This window comes from Adiantum capillus-veneris, chromosome 11 (assembly GCF_014529385.1).
Source record: "Adiantum capillus-veneris isolate H3 chromosome 11, ASM1452938v2, whole genome shotgun sequence".
NCBI classification, from domain to species: Eukaryota; Viridiplantae; Streptophyta; class Polypodiopsida; order Polypodiales; family Pteridaceae; genus Adiantum; species Adiantum capillus-veneris.
This window is the reverse complement of record NC_140941.1, coordinates 101,105,072-101,131,721: the sequence shown is the minus strand read 5'-3', so window position 1 is coordinate 101,131,721 and position 26,650 is coordinate 101,105,072. Positions and strand designations below refer to the sequence as shown.

Here is a 26,650-nt window from a genome sequence, read left to right as displayed (position 1 = left end):
TTAAAGTAGGACTCTCGCGGGTCCTCGGCTCTCTGACTCTGTGTCCTGATGCCCTAAAGAGTGAGGCCCTTCGACCCTTTTTACTCTTACAAGGGATGCCAAAAGCAGAGCCCCAAAAGCCATAAACTCAAAAGCAAATTGCCCCAATAACAACTGGTTCAAAAAAATTTCAAAAAAAGCACCATTGCAAATTGCGGAAATCCGTATAGGCTGCCACGTCATCAACCACCACAAAAAGCGGAATTCTGTACAGTTTGCCACGTCGGCTTGCCAATGCGTTTTGCAAGGGTCGGTACTGTTGTCACATGGCATTTCTGCCACAGGGTCACTGTGTGTGTGACCATGCAGGGTTGCCACGTCATCATTTTGTGACATAGCCCCCTCTTGAAAGAATTGTAATCGCCCTCAATTACACCTGCAAAATCAGACATAAGCCATAAACCAGTTTAGTAGACACTGACTCTAAGTATCGACACGCTAGACGACACAAATTCAACACTTGTACGAAGACAACAGTCACGTCACATCACATCACATGTCATCACATGACAGATCAAATCAATCATAGAAAAATTCATTCCAAATCTCAGACCATGATTGCAAGCAATGTATTTAGTAATCGCATCTAGATCCATCCCGGACCTCATTGATGTTGAATTAACTAATCTTTATTGCGATCATGCCTACAAAGATTTTCCACTCAAGCACTGTCGTGTGTGAGTAATCATTTTCGGGGATCCCAATCCATCACTAAGTTCACATTGAACATAGTGGTCCAATCATTCAGTTGTGGCTATGTGGCCATCTCATCCCGCAGGAACTCTCGATGCGCTCACGAGAGTTCCATTGAATCAGTCGTTATTCAAAATTCATGATTCATTATCAGGTTCATTCGAGAGCTGTTGTTACTCCAAAATTATCATCATCTCATCCTCAATCTTGTTATCTGCTCACAAATAGCAGTTTCTTCCATTAATTTCATTCAAAATTCACGATACTTATCGGGTTCATTCTGGAGCGGTCATTACTTCCAATTCGTCATCGATTTATCATTGATTTTACCTGTTAACTGCACACATCTAGCAAGTTCTTCCATGTTATCCGCACACATCTAGCAAGTTCTTCTAGAGAACATTAGTTTCATACATAAATCAAAATCATCTTCGGAAATTCCCATTTCAAAGTTCTTCATTCACACACTTAGTTCATACTAAACCGAGTGTTTCAATCTAGTCATCTTATCTGTTTTGAAGTCTTGATGCACCTAGATCCTTGTGTAGCCATCTCATCCCATAGGAACTCTTGATGCGCTCACCACAATATCTAGTCATCTCATTCATATGGGAATCTTGATGCACGAGAATCATTCAACATGCATCATCATTTATTCAATCAAATTTCAAATTCATCATTCTTATTTTGAATCGACAGATCCATTCTTGAGCTTCTGTCACTCCCGATCCCACCATCTCATCCTCAATTTCACTCGCAAAATAGGCAAGGAGATGGCTCACCTTGTTGCAAAAGAGTGGATGTCCAGCTACGAGTTCCTCGCTCCTATTTCCGGTTATCTGTCAAAAACAACCAGATTGTGAGTACTGTCCTTAATCCAAGTTGGGTAAGAATTACGTGTAAAGATGCAAGCACATGAATGAAGATGGGTTTTGAGAAGCTTTGTGTAAAAAGTGGGATGTTTTTAAGTACTTTTCGGGAAAAATCAATTGCTTTCCTGTGAGGAAATCTATGTCTACATTGCATTTGTGCATGACGTTGCATTTACGGACGATTGGGAAGTGTTGCGTAGCATCAATTTTCAGCTCACAAGTTTTTATTGTGTTTTTGAACAAGGTTGACACTTTTTTAATAAGTGGTCGGTTGCCCACTTAATAAGTGAGCAACCACTTATTAAATATAAAGCAAGAAAAAGAGAGCGCCCCTCATCTTGCTGAAAACAGTGATCCTTCTCTCTCCTCTCTCTAGAAATTGGCCGCCAACTCTGTGTGTGTGTGTGCGTGCGCACGCGCCGCTACGAATTTGCAAGTGCTTGCAACAAGTTGGAGTACGGAGGTTGGTTTTCCGCACTAGGAGCATAGTTACCCGGAACGGGAACGGGAACGAGAACAGGAACGGGAATGGGAGGGTCCGGAACGGGACGAGAACGGAGAGGAGAAGGGGGGCTCGGAATGGGAACGGGGACGGAACGGTCGACTAGAGTAAGGCTTGAGTTACCTCCATTCAACTTAGTCCCAAATGAACATCTAAACAACCCGAAAACTGTCCCCAAATCTGTCCCAAACCTGCCCTCAAACTGCCCCAAATATGTCCCCCCAAACAGCCTCAAATCTGCCCCCAAATGCCTACTTTCGCCTCGCGTTCCGCCCTGTTCCCCCCGTTCCGGTTACACCTTGTTCCGGAACGGTGTTCTGTTCCAGGCTTCGTTTCGGGAATGGGACTCGTCCGGAACGCTGTTTCGGAACGTTTGGGTTGTGTTCCGCCCATTCCCTGTTACACTGACTAGGAGCAACATGTGAAGTTTGTGCATATGCCCTACAATTCCTTGTTATCGTGTTTGTGTTTTTGCAGGTAGGAGCAAGGAGGCTTTGGCCTATGCTTGGGGATTTTGGAAATGGAATCCGGGATGGTTTGGGAAGCTTCAAAAATTTGAGTACAGACTAGAAGGTATCTGAGTTGAGGGCTAATCTCTCGGGTTTCCCTAACAGAAAGGAAAAGACCATTGAGTCTAAGATCAATGGAGGGGTTACCCGGTTCTTGTGCTTGTAAAAAGATTCTCCTTGAATAAAGATTCTCTCTAAGGGGAAGGATGAACCCATCTTTTGGTCTCCGATTGTGTCGATCTTCTTTCACTCCTTTGGTCAAATTTTATTTATTTTCTGCTAATAAATTGCTTGTGTGCACTTTCATTTTTGGAAATGGTATCAAAGCTCGATTGTTTCTCTTCTTTTGCAAAGGAGAACGACTATGAGAATGAATGAGAAGAACCATGATGGGTCAAGGGAGAACCGTTGAAGAACTTAAGCAAGTACAAGTTCAACTTGCAAAATTGCAACAACTTCTTATGTTGCTTGTTGTTCAGAAGGTTTTGGACGGACTCAAGAGACGGCAAGGAACATCGCTGATGGGTGTCAAGAAAAGACTGTCGGTGGGAGGAGGAAAATGCAAAAAGAGGCGTCACAATGCTTAAGGGATCTCTAGATTGGAACAAACGGCCTACAAAGAGCAAAGGCCAAGAAAAAGAATTTGCTCTGCTAAACGAAAGTAAGATCTTTGCATCTCTTCCACTCCGAAGCAAAAAGCGTAATGTTACTCCATCTATTCGATGAACTGATGAGCTCGATCAATGTTTCCAAACATTGAAGCGACTTGTTACTAGTGCATCGATGTTGCAGATTGTGGATCCAAACAAGCCCTTTGTGGTGGAAACATGTGCCATGACTTGCAATAGGTGCTCTTTTATATCATGATCGAGGGCTTGTAGCATTTGAGAGTCGCAAGCTCACAAATGTACAAATGCTTTATTCCACACAGGAGAAGGAAGTTGGTAGTCATTTATGCTTTGAAGGCTTGGCACCATTACCTCTATGTGCCCACTTCTTGGTATGGATGGACCACCACTCTTTGAAATATCTTTGTGATCAGTTTGACCTTGGACGTTGATAGGCAAGGTGGACAGAACTCATGTAGGATCTCGATTTTGAGATACACTATCATAAGGGCGCTACAAATATGGTAACCAACATTTCTTAGTAGGATATATGAGGTAAATACTTGTTCATTTGCTGAAATTTTGACTAATTTCTATCTTTCTCTCAAAGGGCGTTTCCAAAATGATCGTCTTTTTGGTGAAATTTGGCAAAAGGGAGTGTGTAGCTTGGAAAGCTATGGCAATCCGGATGCTCGTGGGCTGGCTACGAAGAGAAAGGTAGTGGAGAGAAGTAGTCCAATCGGAATGGATTACTTTTCAAGCAAGGCAAAGTGTGTGCCAGTTGATGAGGATATCGGCAAGCAAATTTTGTTTGAGTGTCATGATGCATCAAGTGTAAGACACCTTTGCATACAAGGTACTTTAGCCTCGGTTAGCCGGTATTTCTATTGGTGACGCATGAAAGCTTTGTTGAAAAAGTACATGCAGGAATGCATGCAATGTCAGTTCAACAAGGCTGAACGCCAAAAGTGTGCTGGGCTCTTACATCCTCTGCAAATCCACGATAGTAAGTGGATTTTGTAGTTGAATTACCCCGGACCAACCATGGTCATAGTGCCAAGTGGGTCGTTTGTTAGACTTACACCACTCTTCTGCTTCACAGGTCTAGGGCATACTTGTACGGCTAGTATGTCGAGTCTAGGTTGTACCTGGTCCATCTGCCCGAGTTTGGGACCGATTGCCCTCGTTGTCTGGGCGCCCTCATATATTTCCATATATCGTTTTTTCTGTTGGGTCGTGGGGGATTTTTCGAGGCTTTGCCCTACCTCCCCATGGGCATATGCAAGAGGAAATCACAAAGAAGATTTTGATGATTTAACAGAGGAAGAGTATGGGCCACCTCGGGCTACTGAGTACGAACTTGAAGAGATGGAACGTCGGCAGCAGGTTGACGAGTGCAGAAAGCAGATGATTAAATTTGCGAAGGATCCTCAGTTTGAATTTTTTTTTTCTCAGCAATCCATCGCAGAAGTGCACACCCAGTGGGGCAGAAAGCCACAGAACCACCTATCAAACCGGCAATCAAGAAACGTCCTTCACCGAGGATGTTTACAGAGCAAGAATTACAAGAGGTGGTTCAGACACAGATTAGTCGACTTTTGGATGCGAACAACCAATCCAAAAAGCAAGTGAAAAAGCACAAGAAGAGGACTGACTTCCCTAGTTATTTGGGCCGTCAATCTTCTTTTGCATCTACAAGAAAGCAGAAGAAGCGTGTACGATTTGAAGGACTACCTAGTTTTTCTTCTTCCTCTTCTTCTTCTGAGAGTTCTTCTTGCTCTTCTGATTCGAGCGAGGAGGACAGAAAAGGCAAAAAGCGAAGCAAAAAGCAAAGCTTCGAAAAGGGCAAGAAAAAGGCAAAGAAACCCAGATTTCGCCCAGTTTTTGACAATTCTATAGAGGAGTCATCCTCTGACAATTTGGACTCCAATGACCACATGTTTTATGCAAAGAAGAAGCATTTTTACAGAGCCAACCAATATGACTTCCTTGAAGACAAAAGCAAGAAAGTAAAAGAATTCAAAGAAGGTGGACAGTCGATTAAATTTGAATCCTTTTCTGGGCTTGGAGATGCTTTGAGGGCTTTGGCCTTTATTTAGTAGTTTGACATAGCCTTCTCTGGAGGGCACTACTCAAAGCACTCTAAGATTAGGAGGGCTACATCTTTCTTCAAAGGAAATGCTTGAACATGGTGGTCCACTCTTCTTTTGAGGAAGGAAGCTCCAATCAAATTGTTGAAATTCAAAAGGCTCTTTATTTCTTCTTGGCTGACTCGGGAGTACGAAGCAGATATACGAACCGCTTGGAATCATCTTCGGATGACCAAGGGAGACTCTTTGGACTCTTATTGCGAGAGATTTCGGAACTCTTTTCTGCCAACCTCTTCATTTAAGAATGTCTCTTTTAAGGAATAGATTGAGCGGTTTTGTTGCGGACTCCCTACAGAGATCCGAGACTACTGCCTGGAAAAAAGTCGAATTCTATTCAAGAATTGATGGGTCATGCGAAACAGGGTTTTGTGATACATTCGGGAAACTCGACTTACCCCACTGATGAGATCTTGACTTAGAGAACCCAACAGATCTCTAACAATGGAAATAGAAAGAGAAAGAGTTCCCAAGAAAAGAAAGACAAGGATACACGACCTCGGCTCACTCTTCGAGAGAGGGCCCATTACATCAAAGAAGGGAAGTGTTTTGGTTGCGGGGAACATGGGCACGTCTCTGCAAAGTGCCCCAAAAAGGCACAACAAGAACAACATGAAGACAGGCTAGAGAGTTTGAGAGAGCAGGGGAACGTGGCAAAAAAGGCAAGATGAAAGTAGGACTGGTTCTAGATTGCATGGGTACTGACCCAAGCCTAATTGATGAAAGTACAGAACTTTGAAGAGCTTGGGGCAAAGTGAAAGATCAAGAAGCCCTGATTTTCTTCGATGGAGGAGCCAAGGCCAACTTTATTTCACTCAAATTGGCGGCGGGGAGTACTGCTATGGATTTGTTGGTAAAATCACTATCAAAAATGGATTTCTGATTCCAAGGATCGATGTTATTCTTGACCGACTACAGGGATCCTCTTGTTTCAGCAGAATCGATTTGAAAAGTGGATATTGTCAAATCAGAATCGCTCCGGTACATATCTACAAGATAGCCTTTCGGAGTCTGGACAAGTTTCGGTTTGTATTAATTTTTGGTGATGCCTTTCGGCCTTACCAATGCTCCAACGACATTTAATTGAATGATGGATAGGATTTTCCGAGAGTATCAATCTTTTGTCGAGACTTTCTTTGATGACATTATAGTCTTCTCCAAGGATGAAGCAGAACATAGACACCATCTGCTACAGGTCTTTCAGGCATTGTGTGATCACAAATTAGATATTAATGCCAAAAAGAGTGAATTTTTCTTGTCGGAGATACACATTTTGGGGCACATCGTCTTAGCAGCAGGAGTACAGATGGACCTGTCCAAGATTGAGACTATAAGTGACTGGCCATATTTGAAGAATGTTCATGAAGTTAGAAGCTTCTTGGGCTTGTGTTCTTACTACTGGTGGTTCATTCGAAAGTTTGCAGAGGTAGCTTCCCCTTTACACATATTGACTTAGAAAGGAGTCCCTTTCTTGTGGGGACCCACAGAGGTGACTGCCTTTCAGACACTTAAAGAAAAACTGACTACTGGACCAGTGTTGACTTTGCCGGATTTACAAAAGTCATTTGAAGTATATTGTGATGCTTGTGGTCGTAGTCTTGGAGCGGTCTTAATGCAAGAAGGCCATGTGATTGCCTATGAAAGCCGATTGTTTTCAAGGCCAGAATTGACAGCACAAAGTTATGAGAAAGAGCTATTGGCAGTGATCCATGCTCCTACTCAATGGCGACATTACCTACTTGGAGCCGATTTCACGGTCTTTATTGATCATCAAAGTTTACTTTACTTCTTGTCACAGAAACAACTTTCGGAAAAGCAGATGCGGTGGGCTAACATCTTGTCATAGTTTCACTTCCGGATTGTCCATGTTCAGGGACATGAAAACTTGGTGGCAAATGCTTTGTCTCGGAAGCCGCTAGTCTTGGCTATTTCCGCGATTCACCATAGAAGCTTCGAGGACATGCTTGATCAATACGCCACAGATCTTGATTTTTCAAATGTATTCACTCGAATACAGAATGGGGAGGTAGTAGCGGGATATTCCATACGAGATGGCTACTTGATGAAGAAAACGATTGTGCATTACACAACCGTTGAGGAAAGAGGTTTTGATTGAGTGCCATTGTCCACCTTTTACGGGTCACCGCGGCATCGACACCACCTTGAAAGGTGTGGAGCGTTACTTCTATTGGCCAAGAGTCAAGAAGGATGTGGACGACTTTGTACGCAGTTGCTTGGTATGCCAAAAGGTCAAGTTTGATAGGCATAAAGCACAGGGATTGTTACAGCCTTTACCCATTCCCACCAGCCCCTTGGAAAGTATTGCTATGGATTTCATTTTAATCTCCCGAAGACAAAGTGGGCATGATGGCATTTGGACTGTCATCGACAGATTTATCAAACAAGCTCACTTCATTCCAGTGAAGAAAACAGTCAAGCCGGATCATTTAGCGAAATTGTTGATTGCACAGATTTCCAGATTACATGGTATGCTTGAGACAATAGTCTCTGTTAGAGATCCCTGATTCATGAGTTTGTTTTGGAAGGCTATTGGGGAGAACATTGGCACACGGCGACAGTTCTCATAATCTTTCCACCCGTAGATAGATGGGCAATCTGAGATATCAAATTCAGTCATACTGGATAGTGGATTTATTGAAGTTTTACATTTATGATCAGAAGACTCAATGGGAATTTTTTTGCCCTTGGTGGAATTTGCCTACAATAACACGATCCACTCTTCGATGAGGAAGGCGCCATTTGAGATCATTGAAGGTGCTCCGAAGGTTCCACCCTTCTTTAGCACGAAAGATAAGATTTTTGAAGCCGACCAATACACGAGGGAATTGGACACTACTCTTGCCAAGGTCCGGGAGGCTTTAGCGAAATTTCAGGAACGATACAAGAAGGCAACAGATCGACTCTGTGTAACAAATTTGGACACCCCAAGTCAAGATTCTACCGCGACACAACATAAATTCACTCCAAAACAATTCACAAAATTGACATGGCCAAACGTAGCTCCGTGCCCAGAGGTATTGGCCCCAATGATTGACGCCTTTTTCGGTATTTCTTTTTGTATTAATCCGTGATTAAAGTACAAGGGAGCAGGCAGGTGCTCACTCTCAGACTCTGCGTCCAGATGCTCTGAGAAGTGGGGCCTTGCCCAAAAGCATTAAACTCAAAAGCTCTTAATTCAAAAGCAGCTGTCCCAAAAGCATTCAAAAAAAGTAAAGCATTCAGTCCCAAAAGCTGCCGTAAATCAGCCAGTGTAGATTTTGGAATTCCATATAGCGTATTGCCACATCATCAGCGTCGTAAAATCAGGGATTCCGTACAGTCGGCCACGTCAACCTGTGAGCGCATTATTCGGGGGTTTGTACTGCTGCCACGAGGCATTTTTGAGGCAATCATTGTGTGTGTGTGTGTGTGTGGAAGCCTGCCACGTCACCAGTTTGTGACATACCCCCCTCTTCAAAGAATTGTAATCGCCCTCGATTATGCCTGCAAAACAGATAGAGACCATAAATTGTCTTAGCAGACATTGACTGTTAGTACCGACGCACTAGGCACAACACATCTAGCACATGTACGAATCGACAGTCACATCATTGGACATCACTTGACATCACATCACAAATCACATTCAAATTCATTCCAAACCTCAGACCATGATTAATTGGCAACGTATTTAGTAATCGTCTGCGCATCAATCTGGTTCTGGGCACCATGTCAAATGCTTTGCGGATATCCACAAAGCTACAATAAATCTGTCTTCCATGTGCCCTACCCTCCTCAATGATGGCTCTGAGTGTTAGAATATGGTCAAGATAGGAGAAGCCTCTCCTAAAACCGGCTTGTCTCGTTGCTCATATGCCCTCACTCTTTGCCCATGTCCTCAACTGTCGCTCAACGGTAGATGCATACAACCATGCCAATGTGTGTCCAATCATAATAGTGCGGTAGTTTCTAGGCTCAGTAGGATCACCTGCCTTGAAGATAGGCACAATAGAAGACCGTCTCCAAATCTCCGGTAGACCCTCACACATGACATGATTGAAGAGAATTGCAAGAACCTCTGCCAACATATCTCTAGCATGTATAAAGTGCTCTCCTACTAGACCATCATGATCATATGCCCTTCTGGTCCTCATCCTGTCAATGGCAGTCTTTACCATCCCAATGGTAAAGAAAGTACTCGTAGATGGGCATGGCTAAGGAGGATCTGGAAGGGGTGTCTGTCCAGGGACCGTATATAAGGATGTTGCATACTAACCCCACACATAAGTAATCACTGGGGGAGGGGAGTGCTCATGAAAGAAACGCCATACCTCTCTTGAGTCTCTACTGAAGAACAACTGGTATAAGTCTCGTTCCATTTGAGCTAGGAATGCTTGCTTCTTCCGTCACACAAGGTGCCTGAAGGCTATCCGAGACTGTCTGTGATTGATGACCCCTAGGAGAAGATCTCTTTGAAGTTGTACTCTCATCTTTCTACACTCCTCGTCTCACCAACTGTTATGAGGCATGGTCCCAGAACGGTGTCTCTGATTAGGCTGAGTGTGTGGGTATGCCTTTGCTGCAGCGTCAATAAAGTGGTGATCTCCTCCACTGAGAGTCTTGGCCTGGCTAATTTACATAGATGACTTTAGATCTCTTCTGTATAAACACAATCAGTCTTTGGTGTAAATGTATAGCGAATGTGTCCTTCCGACTCCTCCCTTGTGACACCTGGGCTGTACTGTATTGAAAGGAGACGGAAAGTGTCAAGAGAGCATGATCCACTGCTACACCCACTGGTCTTGATCCTATTGTGAAATCGTGAATGCAGGGAATGACACTCGGATGTGCCATGACATAGTCCACTGTGCTGGCCCCATGCTTGTGTGGAAAGCATGTGAAACCAGTCGCTCTAGGAAAATGTTGTAGGCCATTAGGTATCGCCAGACCATGTGTAGTCGCCATCTTCGTGAGATGTCTCCCATACTCTGTCTGCTCTCTATCTTGTGAATGTCTATATAGCCCTTTGTGGAAAGCATGTGAAACCAGTCGCTCTAGGAAAATGTTGTAGGCCATTAAGTATCGCCAGACCATGTGTAGTCGCCATCTCCGTGAGATGTCTCCCATACTCTGTCTGCTCTCTATCTTGTGAATGTCTATATAGCCCCAAATCTCCTACATCCAGTTCTTGAAGCATTTTCTTTGAAGTGTCATAGAAGACTCTGAGCATTTTCCGTTTGGGCATTGAAGTCCCCTAGGAGGATGATGTCACCATCCTTGGAAAACTCCCATATGTCATTGTCTAGGATTGAGAAAGGTGACCGACCTCTAGGCCCAACATAGATTGATGTACTAGGGGGAAAGTAGCATATGGCAATGTATAAAAATCGGCGTGTGCCGCCCCTCAACCTCACCCACATGTATCTAGCATGATTGTCTCTTGGTACAATGTGTAGAAGTGGTTGTAGCTCCTCTCTGAATAATATTGCTCCCATGCTCAGATTGTGTGTCAGTACGGCAAGCCGTCTCCCATCTATATGCTGTCACATGTGGCATCATCTGTCCAGGGGCCCGATGAGTCTCTGAGAAGAATATAATGTCCCTGTCTCGAAAGCTATCCTTAAAGGCGCCCACATCAAACCTATAAGATCCATTACAATTCCAGGCTGCCACCTTCAGAATGGTCCCATAGGTCTCACACCGTCATGTTACATGTAGAGCGTCACTCTACAATCACCACCCGACCATCTCTGTAGAAGGCAGTCTTTCCCATCTCCCTTGCTACTGTAATCTCTGGCATCACCTCTCTCATGTGAGCTAGTTGCGAGAGGGTGAGATCATCAGCGAGAAAAATACCTGTCTTCTTGAGGGTTGGCCTCGTCTCTAAGAACTCCTCCTCCTCCTTCAAGGAGGGGAAACGTAGTATGAGTGCTCTTTGCTTTGAGGACTCTCCCAGGCCTTCACTTCTCTTGCCCACCCTCCATGCCTTTGTGTGTAACGGATTCTCCATTCCCATCATGAACATGAGGAGAAGCCTCTTTACCTTTCCCTTTGGCGACCTCGATCCATTTTTCGGCCGTCTCCTCCTTCTTTTGCGTCTTGGTGATGACCTCGACCCAAGATGATTTCTTTTCCTCTCGTTGATGACCTGCGCTTGTTCCTTAATTGTGTTCAGCTCCTCCATCATGGAAGGCTGAAATTCCCCTTCTTCAAGCTGCCCACTTTTGACTTCAAGAAGCTCACCTTGTAGATTTCGGGTAATGGAATCTTGGATGACCACTTTCTCCTCGAGCGAAGCGATCCATTACGCATGCCATCTCTTTCTTCGGTCCATCTTTGAAGAATTGTGCTCCTCTCCTTCCTCCACTCTTCCACTTCGTTTCTCCATTCTCTCATTTCCTTCTCTATTGCCGACATCCTCTTCCCTGTCCGCATGAAAGAGGCTTTGTGGGCGGCCCCCGAGGGATGCGTCTTCTTACACGTGGGGGAAGCTGTTGGTACTTCTCCGATGCTTCCCATGAGAGAGAGAGAGAGAGAGAGAGAGAGAGAGAGAGAGAGAGAGAGAGAGAGAGAGAGACTCTAAAACAACAAAAAAATACAAGAAACCCTAAAAAACAGCAAGAAACGCTTGTGAAACCTTAAAAAAGAGCAAAACATAGATTTGAAACCCTGAAAAACAACAAAAAAAACAGTGGCGAAACCCTATAAAACAACAAAAACTGGTTTCGAAATCCTAAAAAACAGCAAACAAACAGTGATGAAACCCTAAAAAATAGCAAAGAAACGGTTTCAAAACCCTATCAACAGCAAAAAAAAGAAGTGAGGAAACCCTAAAAACAGCCAAAAAGCAATTCCAAAACCCTAAAAACAGCAAAGAAGTGTTGATGAAACCATAAAAACAATGGGAGACCCATGAGAGAGAGAGAGAGAGAGAGAGAGAGAGAGAGAGAGAGAGAGAGAGAGAGAGAGAGAGAGAGAGAGAGAGAGAGAGAGAGAGTCTTGTACCATTTATGACTTTACCGAAAACAACATGGTTCCTAGCTAGTTGAGAGCATTGAACGAGAGAGATAAAGAACTGAGAGAGAGAGAGAGAGAGAGAGAGAGAGTTCCCAGATGCATTGGCCCCAAAGACTGGCGCTCCTCCCGAGATTTCTTCATTATTACTTTGCAAAGGTACAACTCTCGAGGGTCCTCTTCTCTGAGACTCTATGTGGAGATGCTCTCTAGAGTGAGGCCCCAAGGGTCGTTAAAAACTGAAAAAGGGATGCCCAAAAGCAAAGTCTCAAAAGCATCAGTTCTAAAAGCACTTGGCACCAAATGCATCTGCTTCCAAAAGCTTGTTTGAAAAACTGCCCAAAATAGCCAATGCAAATCGTGGAAATCTGTGCAGCTTGGAGATTGCCACATCAGCATGTTATTGCAAATTGTGAAATCAGCTACAACCCTTATGCTTTTGACAGTTTAGGTTTTAGGCCCCTCGGTAGATGCTCATAAGTTGGTAGGGTAAGAGTTTTTAAACTAGCCCTCTAGGCCCTTCGGCCACATGTGCAAGTTCTTTTGGAAACTCTAACCCCTTGTCCTCTCGGGTTGGGCACGCCACATCACCAACTTGTGATAGTGAAACTGAAGGGATGAGCAACCGTTGACTAGGCTATGGTTGATATGCTATGGCTGATGTCGAGGGTGCGCTGAAAACTGAAAAATGCTAGCTGACTTGAGGGCTGAATGTTGTGGTAGTGCTAATCCGGCGAGGGATGGCTGAGGAATGCAAAAACGCCAGGCTGATTTTACCATGTTGCAAAACGCTAGTGGACGAGGGTACTGATGGGCTGGCTACCCATAGGTGGTGACGTTGGGGGTCACCTTTATATGTATTTAATGCTGGGTTGGGCAAGGCTTAATTTTACCCATGATCCTAAATAATATAAATCCTTGAACTTGCGGAGCATTCACATCCTTTAATGACCTTTGGGGGTCACCTTGATATGTATTTAATGCTGGGTTGGGCAAGGCTTAATTTTACCCATGATTCTAAATAATATAAATCCTTGAACTTGCAGAGCATTCACATCAACGAAAGGTACAGACAGTGGTGGCCGTGAACTCTCGCCAACCTCGAACACTGGAGGAATAGCCTCGGTGTTTTGTGAAGAGGAACCCTCTTCTCTGGTGTCATTCGCTATGTGAGCCATAGTGTAATTCCAAGCTCATGTGCTTGTGGCTTCGCCGAAAATCAACCAATGCACACCTCTTGAGGAAAAAGTGATTCTGTCCCGGCAATGGAACCATAACACCGGCTTGTAGACTCGCTAGAGGGTGGTAGACTTTAGCTTTTACCCGTTCTTTACTTGAACTTTATGACACAAAGCAAACACTTGAATAAACTTGTAACTCCACTTTTATTGGGCTGAAAATGACCTACTCTAGCCCAATTTCAGCAGCATAAATAGGAGGCTTAACATAGACAAAATCCCCATGAGATAGGTGACTTTCCCGACGCATTAGAGCACTTTCCCAAACTTGGCAAGAAATTGCAGCACTCTGAATTTTCTGTTTTCGGGCTTGAAAATGCACCAAAACACCTGTATGGTGATCCCCTAGCTTCCCCAAAGCTCTTGGGGCTATTAGGGATCAAAAAGGGTCAAAACCCTAAACCTGCAAAATATACAGCAGGCTGTAATTTCCTGTTTCGGGCTCCATTTCGCGTGCTGGTCGCATCCTTAGCAAGCCCTTGAGCTCCCGCACCTGTAGGGCTACTTGCCCTTTGATTTGGACAAGATTTCTTTCTTGAAATCTCTCTGAATCAACCTGTACTTGCGGAAGATTAGAAATTAACTAATCCAGTACTTGTGCAGGAGGCTCTTGCCTCAGCAATCGTGCATGAACCCAGACAACTGTACATACAGATGAATTGCCCTTCAATTGGGTATCATGATTTTGTATTCCAAAGGGGAGAGAGGTGCACGAGAGCGGAATCATCGTGCTATACGAGACAAGGGAGAAGGCAAGCTTTCCATCAAAGCTGTGAAACCTGCACCTACCACACACACACACACAATATGATCACAATGAAGAAGAAGCAACCCCAAATCGACCTCTTCTCTCAGATTTGGGTGCCACTAGCTGAGGTGGCTTGTAGATTGGCTCTCAGGTTGCCATGTGTCCAGGTTGCCCCATTTGAGTTAATTTCCTAGTACCCACCAACTTATATAGTGTCGCGTGGGGCCGAAATGACTTTGAACTGAGCCTATATAACCTTTTACTGCTTTGATTTCAATGCAGATCGACTTGACCAACTTGTGTCGACCTTGCCTATACCGTTGTGGGTGAAACTCTCGGCCGTCGGTCCTTTCACACTAGCCATACAATGTCCGTCCATTTGTGACTTCAAAAGAGGGTTCCAAAAATTAAATAATAATCAGGGTAATGTCACAAATTGCTGATGTGTCAAGCCACTGAAGAATGGAGCCAACCTGTAGATCCCCCAGCCGAGTGGCCTAAACCCTAGAAGCAACAGAAGAAGTTTTACCAACTTGCAAAGTCTTATCGAGTGGCCTATTTTTAAAAAAGAGTTTCCACCAACTTATGGGACCTTATGGGACCCCGTCCGTTGGGGTCCAAGTGACTAAAGGCATTGAAGTAAAGCTGGCACGCGCGTGCGCACACACACACACACAAAAGCGTGACCGACTGATGATGTGGCAGAGGAGTACGGATTTCCGCAATTTGCGCTAACTTGCTTACGTGGCAGATTTCCACGTTTTATGGTGACAGTTGCCACGTGTCAGCCCATACGGGTTTCCCCGTTTTGTGGGCCGACAACTTTTGGACAGCAGATGCTTTTGATTTTGAATGCTTTTCATGTAACTGCTTTTCAAGGCCAAGGGCCTTGAAATATGTGCAGAGGGCTCATTCTTTGGCACTCTTCCGAGTGAAGGTGCAAAGCGCAAGTACCGGCATTGTCCCGACTTCAAGTAATATAAAGAAATATCGAGAGGGGTGCCAAGGTTTGGGGCTTGTACTCTCTGGGGTGGTATTCCGCCACTCCGTGTCGTGTGTGCTCTCTCTCTCTCTTTTAGTTCAGTTGTTGTTGTCAAGGTTGTACCATACGTACTGTACGAGTCGTGACTGTACGTACTGTACGTCGTGCCGTATGGATAAATTTTTTAGGTACGTAAAAATACGTACCTTCGTAAAAAAACAATAAATGAGAGGAAATTTAAGAAAATTTTATTTTCCTCGTTAGAGGGTTAACCAATCTATACCATGCAAAGTACTTGGGGACACATTACTCCACACATTATCCACTAGAGATGCACTTAACTGTAAAACAAGTACCAACCTTCAAGAAACAATATACATTGAACAATGTAAAAACATTTCTACCTGCTGACAAGAGAACTCAGAACAATGACAAACCTTCCAGCATGAAGCAATTGAACAAAAGGTAAGGTGCTGACAATAAACTCAGAACTGTACAAACATTGCTTCAAGACTTAAGTAGCCCACATGGCACAAACTGCTAATAAGGATGGAACCAAAATAATGACAAATGTCTAGCCAAAATGGCTCCTGATAGAGCGTACATAAAAAACAACATCCTGTTGAAATATGTGAAAATGTCTAGACTCTAGACTAGTAACCAGTCACTAGTGCCTAGTGAAACTCATCGTCAGAAGAAGAAGAAGATGATGCTGCAAAGAGCGTGTCGCCATCTGCCACGACATTGCCCTCGTCATCAAACTCTGGCTCTATCACCATAGCATATGTGGCCTCGTCTGCACCAACTGGGTCTGGATCACTATCCTCCTCTCCCTCTGGAGTGTGAATGAGACCGATTGCCTCATTCGCACGCTGCCGAGGAGTACGTATGGGTAGCTTGCCTTTGCGAATGCTCTTCCGTCGTGCACTCCCCTCACGTGTATCCTGGAGGCGTAATGGAATGTTGTAAGCACGTGCACGAGGCCTTGTCACACGCCGATCGACATCCTCTAGCTCTCTATGAAGCATGCGTACTATCTCCTCCTGCTCATCTCTGATATGCTGGTCCGCCTCCTCCACAGTAGGATCAACTGCCTGCGTGATACATGAGGGATCAACCTGTTGTACAATGTACATTTTGTTAACAATAGTGTAAATAAGAAACATATACATAGGATGTCATACTACATCGTCATACTACCTGCTTGGGTGTCCCCAAAGCGTGGTAAGAGCGCACAAGCCTCATGTTGGCCCTGCAATACACTAGCTTCTCCAACTGAGAAGTGTTAAGGCGATTCCGGATCTTGGTATGGATGAAAGAGTAAGCGCTCACAAGCACCCGCTGAGCAATCCTGCATTAAAGCAATTGCCTGTGTCGTTGGAAGGATTTAAACGCATTGTGCAAGACCCAAGATAGAGAAATAAAGTGAAATTTAAAAGATACCTGCGAGAGCAAACGTAGAGCCATAGTAGTCAGGCATGGAAGACCTTGGCGACCGTAACTCTGCCACCAAGTGAGAGGACAACTGGTTGCCTCTGGACGCAATGCTACCTGACGTGAAAACGATGGGCCCCAAGTTGTTCATGTACTTGCACATCTCTGCATCTATTGCCAGTTGCTCGTGCTCCTCAAACAATCATTAATGTACTCGTCCTTTAGTGTGAGGAGATCACTCTCATGAAACAACTATGGGGTCTTGTAAAAAGGATTGAGTAAAGCAGCCATCCCATGAATAGGACGGCTCATAAACTTCCACCTACTCTCTATAAAGAATAGGATATCATCTCGCCTGCAAAAAAATCAGCAATGATCACACTCAAATTAGCAATGGATTCATGGCCTAGATGTAAAAAGAATGTCATGCAAAAATCTGACACTCACCGCTCTTGAGTTAAGGCTTGGCATGTCGTGATGTGGCTCTTCATCTGTATGAAGAGATGGTAGACAAGGCCTAATGTCGAGCCCTCCATGTCGGTGACTCGTAGCAAGACATACATTGGTCGCAAAGCCACTATCAAGGTATGGACCTTTGTCCAAAAAGACTCATCCAACACACGCCTCTGAATGGCTTTGGTGTTCTCACTGTTTGCACGAGCCATGTTTCTCCACTTTGGGTCCACAACTGTCTGCAACAGTGGATCCCTCACCTTGGAGAGTCTTTGCAACACCAAATACATATATGCAAACCTGGTCTTGGAGGGCCGCACCATATCAAGGGTACTATGGCTACGAAAGATGGCTAAGGCCTGATGCTTCTTTCGGAAGAATGTGGTCAATCTGGTAGGCTCTGAAATTGTTGGCTGCACCCAAGGCAGTTTGCCTATGTCCTCCATCAACAAATCTAAACAATGGGCTGCACATGGAGTCCAAAAAATGTGAGGAAACTGTGCCATTATCATTTCTCCCATAGCTTTGCAGTTGGCTGCATTATCTGTGACAACTTGAACCACATTCTCTTTACCAACGTCATTGATGGCCCTTGAAATATGCTCAAAAATGAATTCACCTGTGATCTTATCTTCTGCCTTTCTTGCATCCACAACACGCAAGAAATATGTACCAAGACAAGAAGACACAAGTATGTTAATGATGTGTCGCCTGCGTACATCACTCCATCAATCAAAGATGATGGTGCATCCAAATTGCTGCCATCCAGCCTTAACAGGCACCAACGCCTTATCTATCAAGGCCTTGTGCTCCTCCAGTACTGTGGTGCGCATCTTTTTGTAATCGAGGCCATACCATGTATTTGTGGCACCAGCACCTTCCTTGGCAATGGACCTCACCATCCTCTTCCATTGTTCAGTCTTCAAGACATTGAAACTGATGTTGCACTCAATGAGAGTGTGAGCAATCTCCATCTCAGCCACTTTTTGACGCTCTTTTATCCAAGACACAGAATGCACAAGTGCAGGCAAGGTGGTCTGCCTACGCACATGCACATCACCAACCTCCTCATTCTCCTCTTTCTGCATGATACGAGCCCTCTTCCTGTTTGCAATTTGCTGAGACCCTGAGCTCTCCTCCACCTGTGTAGAAGAGTCACCAAGCTGTCCAAGAAGAGCATCTTGCAAACGGTCTTCTGTTTGTTGTGCCACTTTTCCTTTGTCTGTTGTTGCAAATGCAGGGAATTTCTCAGCAATCAATGCTTCCCGCACACTTGGAGGTACCTTCTTGCACTTGCCACAATTATTTGTGCAATTGATGCCAGTTAGATGCATCACAACTCGAGTGATTGTACTCGACACCGTGAAACCACAGTACTTGCATGACCACTTGCGACAACCTTATCCAGCCTGCCTAGGAGTATTCACAATTTCAATTACATTGGTGTGCTCTTTCCACAAAGGGTTCGTAGGTTTCGACACGATGAAAACAGCCTGCTGAAAACATGCAAATAATAAGGTCACAGGTGAGAGTCGAGACTAGTGTATTCTCTCGCAGAGAGAGATCGAGAGAGAGAGAGTTGGGGGGGGGGGGGGCTAAGGTACTGTAACAGACTTGGACACTCCAAGTCAAGAATCAACCGCGACAGCTCCAAATAACTGTTGCCAAATTGGCTTTATCTGACAGAAAAATAATTCTAAATGAATTATTGGATTATAAGTAAGAGGGTTTTCTCGCTTGGAACACCAAGGAAAAATAATTCTAAATGAATCATTCGAATTTTAAGTGAGAGGGTTTTTCTCACTGGAGACATCCGAGTATAGAATATTCCTAGTGCGTCATTCAGAGTAATGACGGGAGCACTGTGAAAGGGAATATCTGTAAGGCCACAAGAAACGGGTGCTTCTGATGCGTCACATCGGATGGGTGACAGGGAGCATCGGGAAGAAGTATCCGACCATCCGCGAACGGACATCTTTGATGCGTCATAGAATGGGTGACATAGAGCATTGTGAAGGAGATTGTACCGTAAGTTCGGTAGGAAAGGACTAGGTGATGGGTATTCCTGATGCGTCACAAGGTGGGTGACGGGTGCATCGGAAAGGGAATATCCATAGTCGGGAGGAAATTCCGAACTGTGTTAGAATTGTGCACAAGGAAAAGCAAGCACTTGAACGAAGATGGGTTTAGAGGAAACTTTGAGGAAAAACAGATGCTTTTTGAGAAAGCGGGATTGCTTTTCGGGAAAGCAGATGCTTTCCCGCGAGGAAGTCTATGTCGGCATTGCAACTGTGCATTGATTGCATTCAGGGACGCCTGGGAAGTGCTGTGAAAGCATTGTTTTTAACTTAAAAGGTTTTATTGAGTTTTTGGGCAGGTTCATACTATTTTTAAAATACGCCGGTCGCCCACTTAATAAGTGGGCAGCCATCTGATAAATAAGGCAACAGATCAGCCAACGTTTTCTCTTTCTATTTTTTTGGCCAAACAGCGAGAAAAAAAAGTGAAAATTTTTTTTTTTGAAAAAAAAAGGCCGCGATCTCTACGTGGGCAGCTATTCGTGCCCGTGGCTAGGAGCTATAAAAGCATCACATGCCCTCACTCAGAGAGGAGGACCAATCTTTGCAAGGAGGAGATGCTGCTGTAGATTCTAGCCGTAAAGAAGACGTTGCCGGTGATGCCCATGGTTGCCCCAAGTGTACCAGATGTCGCCAAGACCCAATGTGCGAGTTCCCTCGCGAAGAAGTGCCTACGAAGCGTGTTTCCATCGCGACAAGTTGTTGTTTTTCTCTGTTTTCAGCCCATAAATGTCGTAGACGAGGCTGATTTACGAGAAGGAACCCGAGAACACACCTCTTTTGTGTGTAGGATTGGAAGAGAGGATTTTCTATGGAGAGCACTCTTCCAGGGAATTGCTTTTCGAGAATGGAGTTGCGTTTCGAGCGTCGAGACTTTGAAGGTAACGGTTTTCATGTTATGAACTCTGAGTATTTGTTTGTAGGTGTACTTCCTCTTAGTGAGGGAGTAGGAGCAAAGGAAGGTATGAGCCTCTACAAGAGAAAAGCGCTCTGAGGAACTAGAGCCAGATCAGCCCAAGGGTTTCGTACCCGAGTTTGGGAAGTAGATCCACGGATCGGAGAGAGGTAGTCTCTCAAGTTGTGATCCGGAAGTTGGGATTCCCAAGTACGGACTTCGTGTCCGGGAAAGCAGAGTTGTTCTGCGGGAAGAGGACTCTGGAAAGAGAGTTGGAAAAGAGTTGCAGGGATGCCATGCCGTGAGTCTGGAAGGTGAGATCCAGAGGCGAGAACCTTGATTCTCGAGGAATTGGAATAAGGAACGGAAGTTCCTTGGAATAGGGTTTTGCCCTAGGAATCGGAAGCTGAGGCTTCCGGGAACCATCAAGTCTTATTCTAGAACGAACATGGTAATACGTTCGGTTCAAGTGCTTGTATAGACTTCTCCTCAGTAATAAAGATACTATTACGGGGGAGGACCAGCCCATCTTCTGGTCCCCAGTACTGTGTCGATCTTCTCACTCTATCTCTCTCTCTCTCTCTCTCTCTATCTATTTCTCTCTATATCCTCTGGCTTCTGTAACAGACTTGGACACTCCAAGTCAAGAATCAACCGCGACAGCACCAAATAACCACTTCAAAACAATTCACAGATCACAATAGATTTGCACTGGCCTGGCGGAGTTCCGTGCCTAGAGGTATTGGCCCCAAAGACTGGCGCCCCTTTCGGTATTTCTTTTTATATTAATCAATCATCAAAGTACAAGAGAGCGGTTAGGGTTTCACTCTCAGACTCTGCGTTCAGATGCTCTGAGAAGTGAGGCCCTCACCACTAATTTAAAGGTTACAAGGGATGCCCAAAAGCAGAGCCCCAAAAGCTTTCAAAATCAAAAGCATCAGTTCTCTCTCTTAGAGAGAGTCTCTTTTTTTTTAATTTAAAAAAAAGCAAGTTCTCTCTCTTTCATGCAAACAGCAACGCCCAAAAGCTGCCAGCGCAAATTGCGGCGCAATTTCCGGAAAATCCGTACAACCTTGCCACGTGGCACTGGCGCCAGATAATAGGGTTTCAGCCAGCAGTTAGGGTTTCCAGAAATTAGGGTTTGCTACGAATTAGGGTTTCTGGCAGTTTTTAGGGTTTGCAGGAATTTTAGGGTTTCTGGCAGAAATTAGGGTTTCTGCTGTCTGCCACGTCATCACTTTGTGACATACCCCCCTCTTGAAAACATTGTAATCGACCGCGATTACGCCTGCAAAACCGACAAAAGCCATAAACCGTCTTAGCAGACACTGACTGTTAGTACCTACGTACTAGGAACACACATCTAGCACATGTACAAAATCGACAGTCACATCACATGACATCACAAGACATCACCAGACATCACAGGACATCACATGACATTCAACATTCATTCGGATCTTAGACCATGATTTATCGGCAATGTAGCTAGCAATCACATCTAGGTCCAATCGGGACCTCATCGATGTCCGATTGACTAACCCCTATTGCAACCATGTCTATTCGAGATCAAGTAGACCAAAATGCTGCAGTCATTTCGGCTATCAGTTCTTGCACTCACAAGAAGTCAAGAACAAATCAGTATCATAATCAGGAATTCCATTTCATAAAGTCATCCAACAGAATACTGTCAGCTCTCAGTATCCCTGAAGTTCAAAGAGACATCAGTGACTTTAGTATCAAAATCGAGGCATTTGTTGACAAAGGAGCGGAGTAACTCCCCTCTTGTGCATCCCACTGCACCAGATCTTCGGCCATGCTGAGTTTCTGGGTTCCGTTTGGAGTAGACTATGCTAAACCAAAACATCGAGGTAAAGTTTCACAATCTGAGGAGTATCTGCTAGGTCCTCCTCCTCCATCCACTTCTCATCAAATGCAGGAAAGTTCTTGAACTAAACCAAGAACCGCCTTCGGACTTTACCTTTCTTCGTATCATTATGTGCCAAAATCTATTCAGGAACAAGGATCTCCTCGTTTTCTTCCACTTTGGGTTGCTCATCAGGCTCCCCATCATCAGGCACATCACCCTTAACAGGTTTCAAGAGACTCACATGCAATGCATTGTGAATCCTCCAAGTATCTGGCAGTTTCAATCGGAAGGAGACATCATTTATCTTGTCAGTAATCTGGAAAGGTCCGTAGTATCACATACTAAGCTTTGGAAAAAGCCTCTCCTTTCCCTTTTTCTTTCTTAGGCGTGCCTTCTCAAAAGTAAGAGCACCCAATCATCCTCCTTCAGTTTCCAGTCGCGACGATGGCAATCCGTTGCCTTTTTCTGTCGTTCTTGAGACTTCTGTAAAGTCTCGTGAACCTTGGCAAAAGCCGTATCCAAATCTCGCGAATATTCATTCGCTTCAAATTTCTAATCTTTCGTGCTCAGGAAGAATGGAACCTTCGCAGCAGTTTCAACAATCTCACATTGCGTCTTCCCCGTCGAAGAGTGTATCGTGTTATTGTAGGCAAATTCCACCAAAGGTAAGTTCTTTTTCCATTGAGTCTTCTGATGCGAGATACAAGACTTCAATAAATCTAAAATCACTGAATTGGCAATCTCAGATTGCCCGTCAGTCTGCAAGTGGAACGATGACGAGAACTGCAACCGCATGCCAATGTTCTCCCAAATTGCCTTCCAAAACAAACTCATAAATCTGGGGTCTCTGTCGAAGACAATCGTCTCAGACGTGCCATGTAATCGGAAAATCATCCTGATCATTCTGAGTTCTTGGGAGATCAAAAATGAAATCCATTGCAATACTTTCCCAGGGGTGGGTGGGTATGGGTAAAGGCTGTAATAATCCCTGTGCCTTATGCCTGTCAAACTTGACCTTCTGGCATACTGAGCAACTGCGCACAAACTCTTCATCCTTTTTGAGTCTCGGCCCAAAGAAGTATCTCTCTACGCCTTTCATGGTGGTAGCAATGCTGCGGTGACCCGTAAAAGGTGGACAGTGGCAATCGATCATAACCTTTTCCCTCAATGGCTGTGTAACGCGCAACATAGTCTTTTTCATCAAGTAGCCTTCCCGAAGGGAGTATCCAGCTACTGTTTCCCCACCCCGTATCCGTGTGAAAATATCTGCAAAATCTGTATTTGTGACATATTGATCGACCATATCCTCGAAGCTCCTATGATGTATCGCGGAAATAGCCAGAACCAACGGTTTTCGAGACAAAGCATCTGCCACCACAATCTTCTGTCCCTGCACATGGACAATCTGGAAGTGGAACTGTGACAAGATGTTCACCCACCGCATCTGCTTTTCCGAAAGCTGCTTCTGTGACAAGAAGTAGCGCAAACTCTCATGGTCTGTAAAGGCAGTAAAATCCGCTCCGAGTAGGTAATGCCGCCACTAAGTAAGAGCGTGGATAACCGCCAAAAGCTCTTTCCCATAGATCTGTGCTGTCATCTCCGGCCTAGAGAACAAACGGCTCTCGTAAGCTATGACATGGCCTTCTTGCATCAAGACCGTACCCAGACTACGACCACAAGCATCACAATATACTTCAAATGACTTCTGCAAGTCCGGCAAAGTCAAAATAGGTCCCGTAGTCAATTTCTCTTTCAATGTCCGAAAGGCAGTCACCTCTGTGGGTCCCCACGAAAAAGGTACTCCTTTCTGTGTCAAGGTATGCAAAGGGGAAGCAACCTCTGCAAACTTTCGTATGAACCGCCTGTAGTACGAACACAGTCCCAAGAAGCTTCTAACTTCATGGACATTCCTCAAATCGGGCCAATCACGGATAGTCTCTATCTTGGCCGGGTCCATTTGCACTCCTGCGGCTGACACAATGTGTCCCAAAAAGTGTATCTCTGGTAGGAAAAATTCACTTTTCTTTGCACTAATCACTAACTTGTGATCTCGTAATGCCTGAAAGACCTGAAGCAGATGATCTTTGTGTTTTGCCTCATTCTTGGAGAAAACAATGATGTCGTCAAAGAAAGTGCCAACAAATAGCCTGTACTCTCGAAAAATCCTATCCATCATCCGGTTAAATGTCGCAGGAGCATTGGTTAAGCCAAAAGGCATCACCAAAAACTCAAATAACCCAAAAGTCGTCCGAAAAGCTGTCTTGTAGATGTCTCCCGGTGCTATTCTGATCTCATGATATCCACTCTTCAAGTCAATCCTGCTAAAGCATGAGGATCCCTGTAACCTGTCGAGTATATCATCGATCCTAGGAATCGGAAATCTGTTCTTGATGGTGATTTTGTTGAGAGCTCTATAATCGATGCACATTCTCCAAGATCCGTCTCTCTTCAAAACCAACAATACTGGAGAGCAATACGGTGAAGTACTAGGCTGGACAAGACCCTTTTCCAAGAGGTCTTTCACTTGGTTCATAATCTCTTCATTCTGTGCTCGGCTCACACGGTAGGGTGGCCGGTTCGGTGGTGTACTACCAGGTATCAGATCAATGGTATGATCTTCAGGACGAGCAGTTGGTAACTCTCTTGGCAGGCCTTCTGAGAAGCAATCGGCGTGAGAGTGTAGAAAATCTTGGCGTTCTTTATCAAGTTTAGACATATTTGTCCTATCATCATCACTCAACTCTTTCATAAAGATCGAGTAAACAAACAGACTGGATTTCATTAATTTTGAAATGGCCGAAGCCGATATAATAGGGACAGACTCGCCCTTCAGTTTAATATCAAGTACAATTGTTTTGCCCTTTTCTGTAGTCAAAGTCGCTTTTCTCGCCCGATAATCGACCACGGCGTTGTTCTTGTGGTACCAGGGAATCCCTAAGAGAACATCACAACCCTCCAAAGGTATTATGAAGAAGTCCTCATGCCCCAAATACCCCTGACAATGCAACCGAAGTTTGCCAATGAGAGGTGTAATGGCTACGTCCCTGTCGGGTGCCGCTAGAACTGCCTCTGCAAGTGGTCCCATCCGATTGGGAGTAATCTCGAGCCGCGCCGCCAATTCCGGTGAAATGATGTTGGCCTTGGCTCCTCCATCAAAGAAAATCAGGGCCTCTTGATCTTTCACTTTGCCCCAAGCTCGGCAAAGTTCTGTACTCTCATCCATGGTGTCGGGATCAGTACCCACACAATCTGGAACCAGTCCTGTTTTCATCTTGCCTTTTCGTACACGGTCCTCAGTTGCTCTCGAACTCTCAGGCCTTTCGTCGTCCTTGTCATTCTATTATTTCTGTGCCTTTTTAGGGCACTTCGCGGAGATATGTCCAGTTTCCCCGCATCCAAAGCACTTCCCCTCCCTGATGTAGCGAGTCCGCTCCTGAGGAGTAAGTTTGGGTCGTGCATCCTTTTTCTCTGGGTTGCTCTTTCTTTTTCTACTTTCATTCCCAGAAGTCTGTCCGGTTCGTTGTGTCGTGACCTCATCTGTGGGGTAGGTCAGACTGCCAGAGTGAATTGCAAAGCCCCGCTTCGCATGACTCATCAACTCCTAAATAGAAGTTGACTTCTGTTCCAAGCAGTGGTCTCGGATCTTTGTAGGTAGACCCAATGTAAACCGCTCAATCTGTTCTTTGAACGAGATCTTCTTGAATGAAGAGGCAGGTAGAAAAGAGTTCCAAAATCTTTCACAGTAAGAATTCACTGTATCGCTCTTGGTCATCCGGAGATGGTTCCAAGCAGCTCGTATATCTCGCTCAAACTCTTGAGTCAACCAAGAAGAAATAAAAAACCTCTTGAATTTCAGCCATGTAATTGGCACAGTCTTGCTTAATAGAAGCGTGGACCACCAAGTGCGAGCATTCCCCTTAAAATAAGAGGCAGCTCTCCGAATCTTGGAGTGCTCTGAATAGCGTCCTCCCGCGAAAGCGATGTCAAACTGCTATATAAAAGACAAAGCCTTTGAAGCATCGGAGTATCCCGAAAAAGTATCAAACTTAAGTGCTTGGCCACCTTCCTTAAACTCTCGGACTTTCTTGCTTTTATCTTCGAGAAAGTTATACTGGTTGGCTTTGTAAAAATTCCTCTTGTTTGCATAAAAGTTTCCGTTGTAAGAGTCTGAACTGTCCGTAGACGAGTCCTCTGTAGAAGTGTCACTCATTGGGCGAGACCTAGATTTCCTTGCCTTTTTCTTGCCCTTTCCGAAGCGTTGTTTCTTGCTTCGCTTTTTGCTTTTCCTGTCTTCTTCGCTCGAGTCTGAAGAGCTAGAAGAATTGTTTGAAGAAGAAGAAGAACTGGGTAGGCCTTCAAACTTTACGCGCTTCTTCAGTTTCTTTGCTTTGTCGAATGTCGACTGACGACCCAAATATCCCGGGAAGTCAGTACCTTTGTTCTGCCTTTTGCCGTGCTTTTTGCCTTTCTTTTGCACGTCGAAAAGCTGAGCAATCCGTGCATCAACCACGTTCTCCAGTTCCTTCTCCGTATATTTCTTGGAGGCAGTAGGTTTCTTGAGAGCGGGT

The 26,650-nt window shown here is 44.7% G+C and overlaps 2 protein-coding genes across 2 annotated transcripts in view; one reads left to right on the top strand and one right to left on the bottom strand.

The window, feature by feature from the left end:
• The window catches only part of LOC147447734 (mitotic checkpoint protein BUB3.1-like), a 74,533-nt gene that overhangs the window by 5,318 nt on the left and 42,565 nt on the right, over positions 1-26,650 (top strand). The window lies entirely within an intron of this gene.
• On the bottom strand, positions 15,993-16,597 carry LOC147447736 (uncharacterized). The gene is made up of 2 exons (XM_086524399.1): positions 16,553-16,597; positions 15,993-16,470 (listed from the first exon to the last, which is right to left on the bottom strand). The coding sequence occupies exons 1-2, from the start codon at positions 16,595-16,597 to the stop codon at positions 16,027-16,029; spliced, it is 489 nt and encodes a 162-aa protein (XP_086380525.1). The 3' UTR covers positions 15,993-16,026.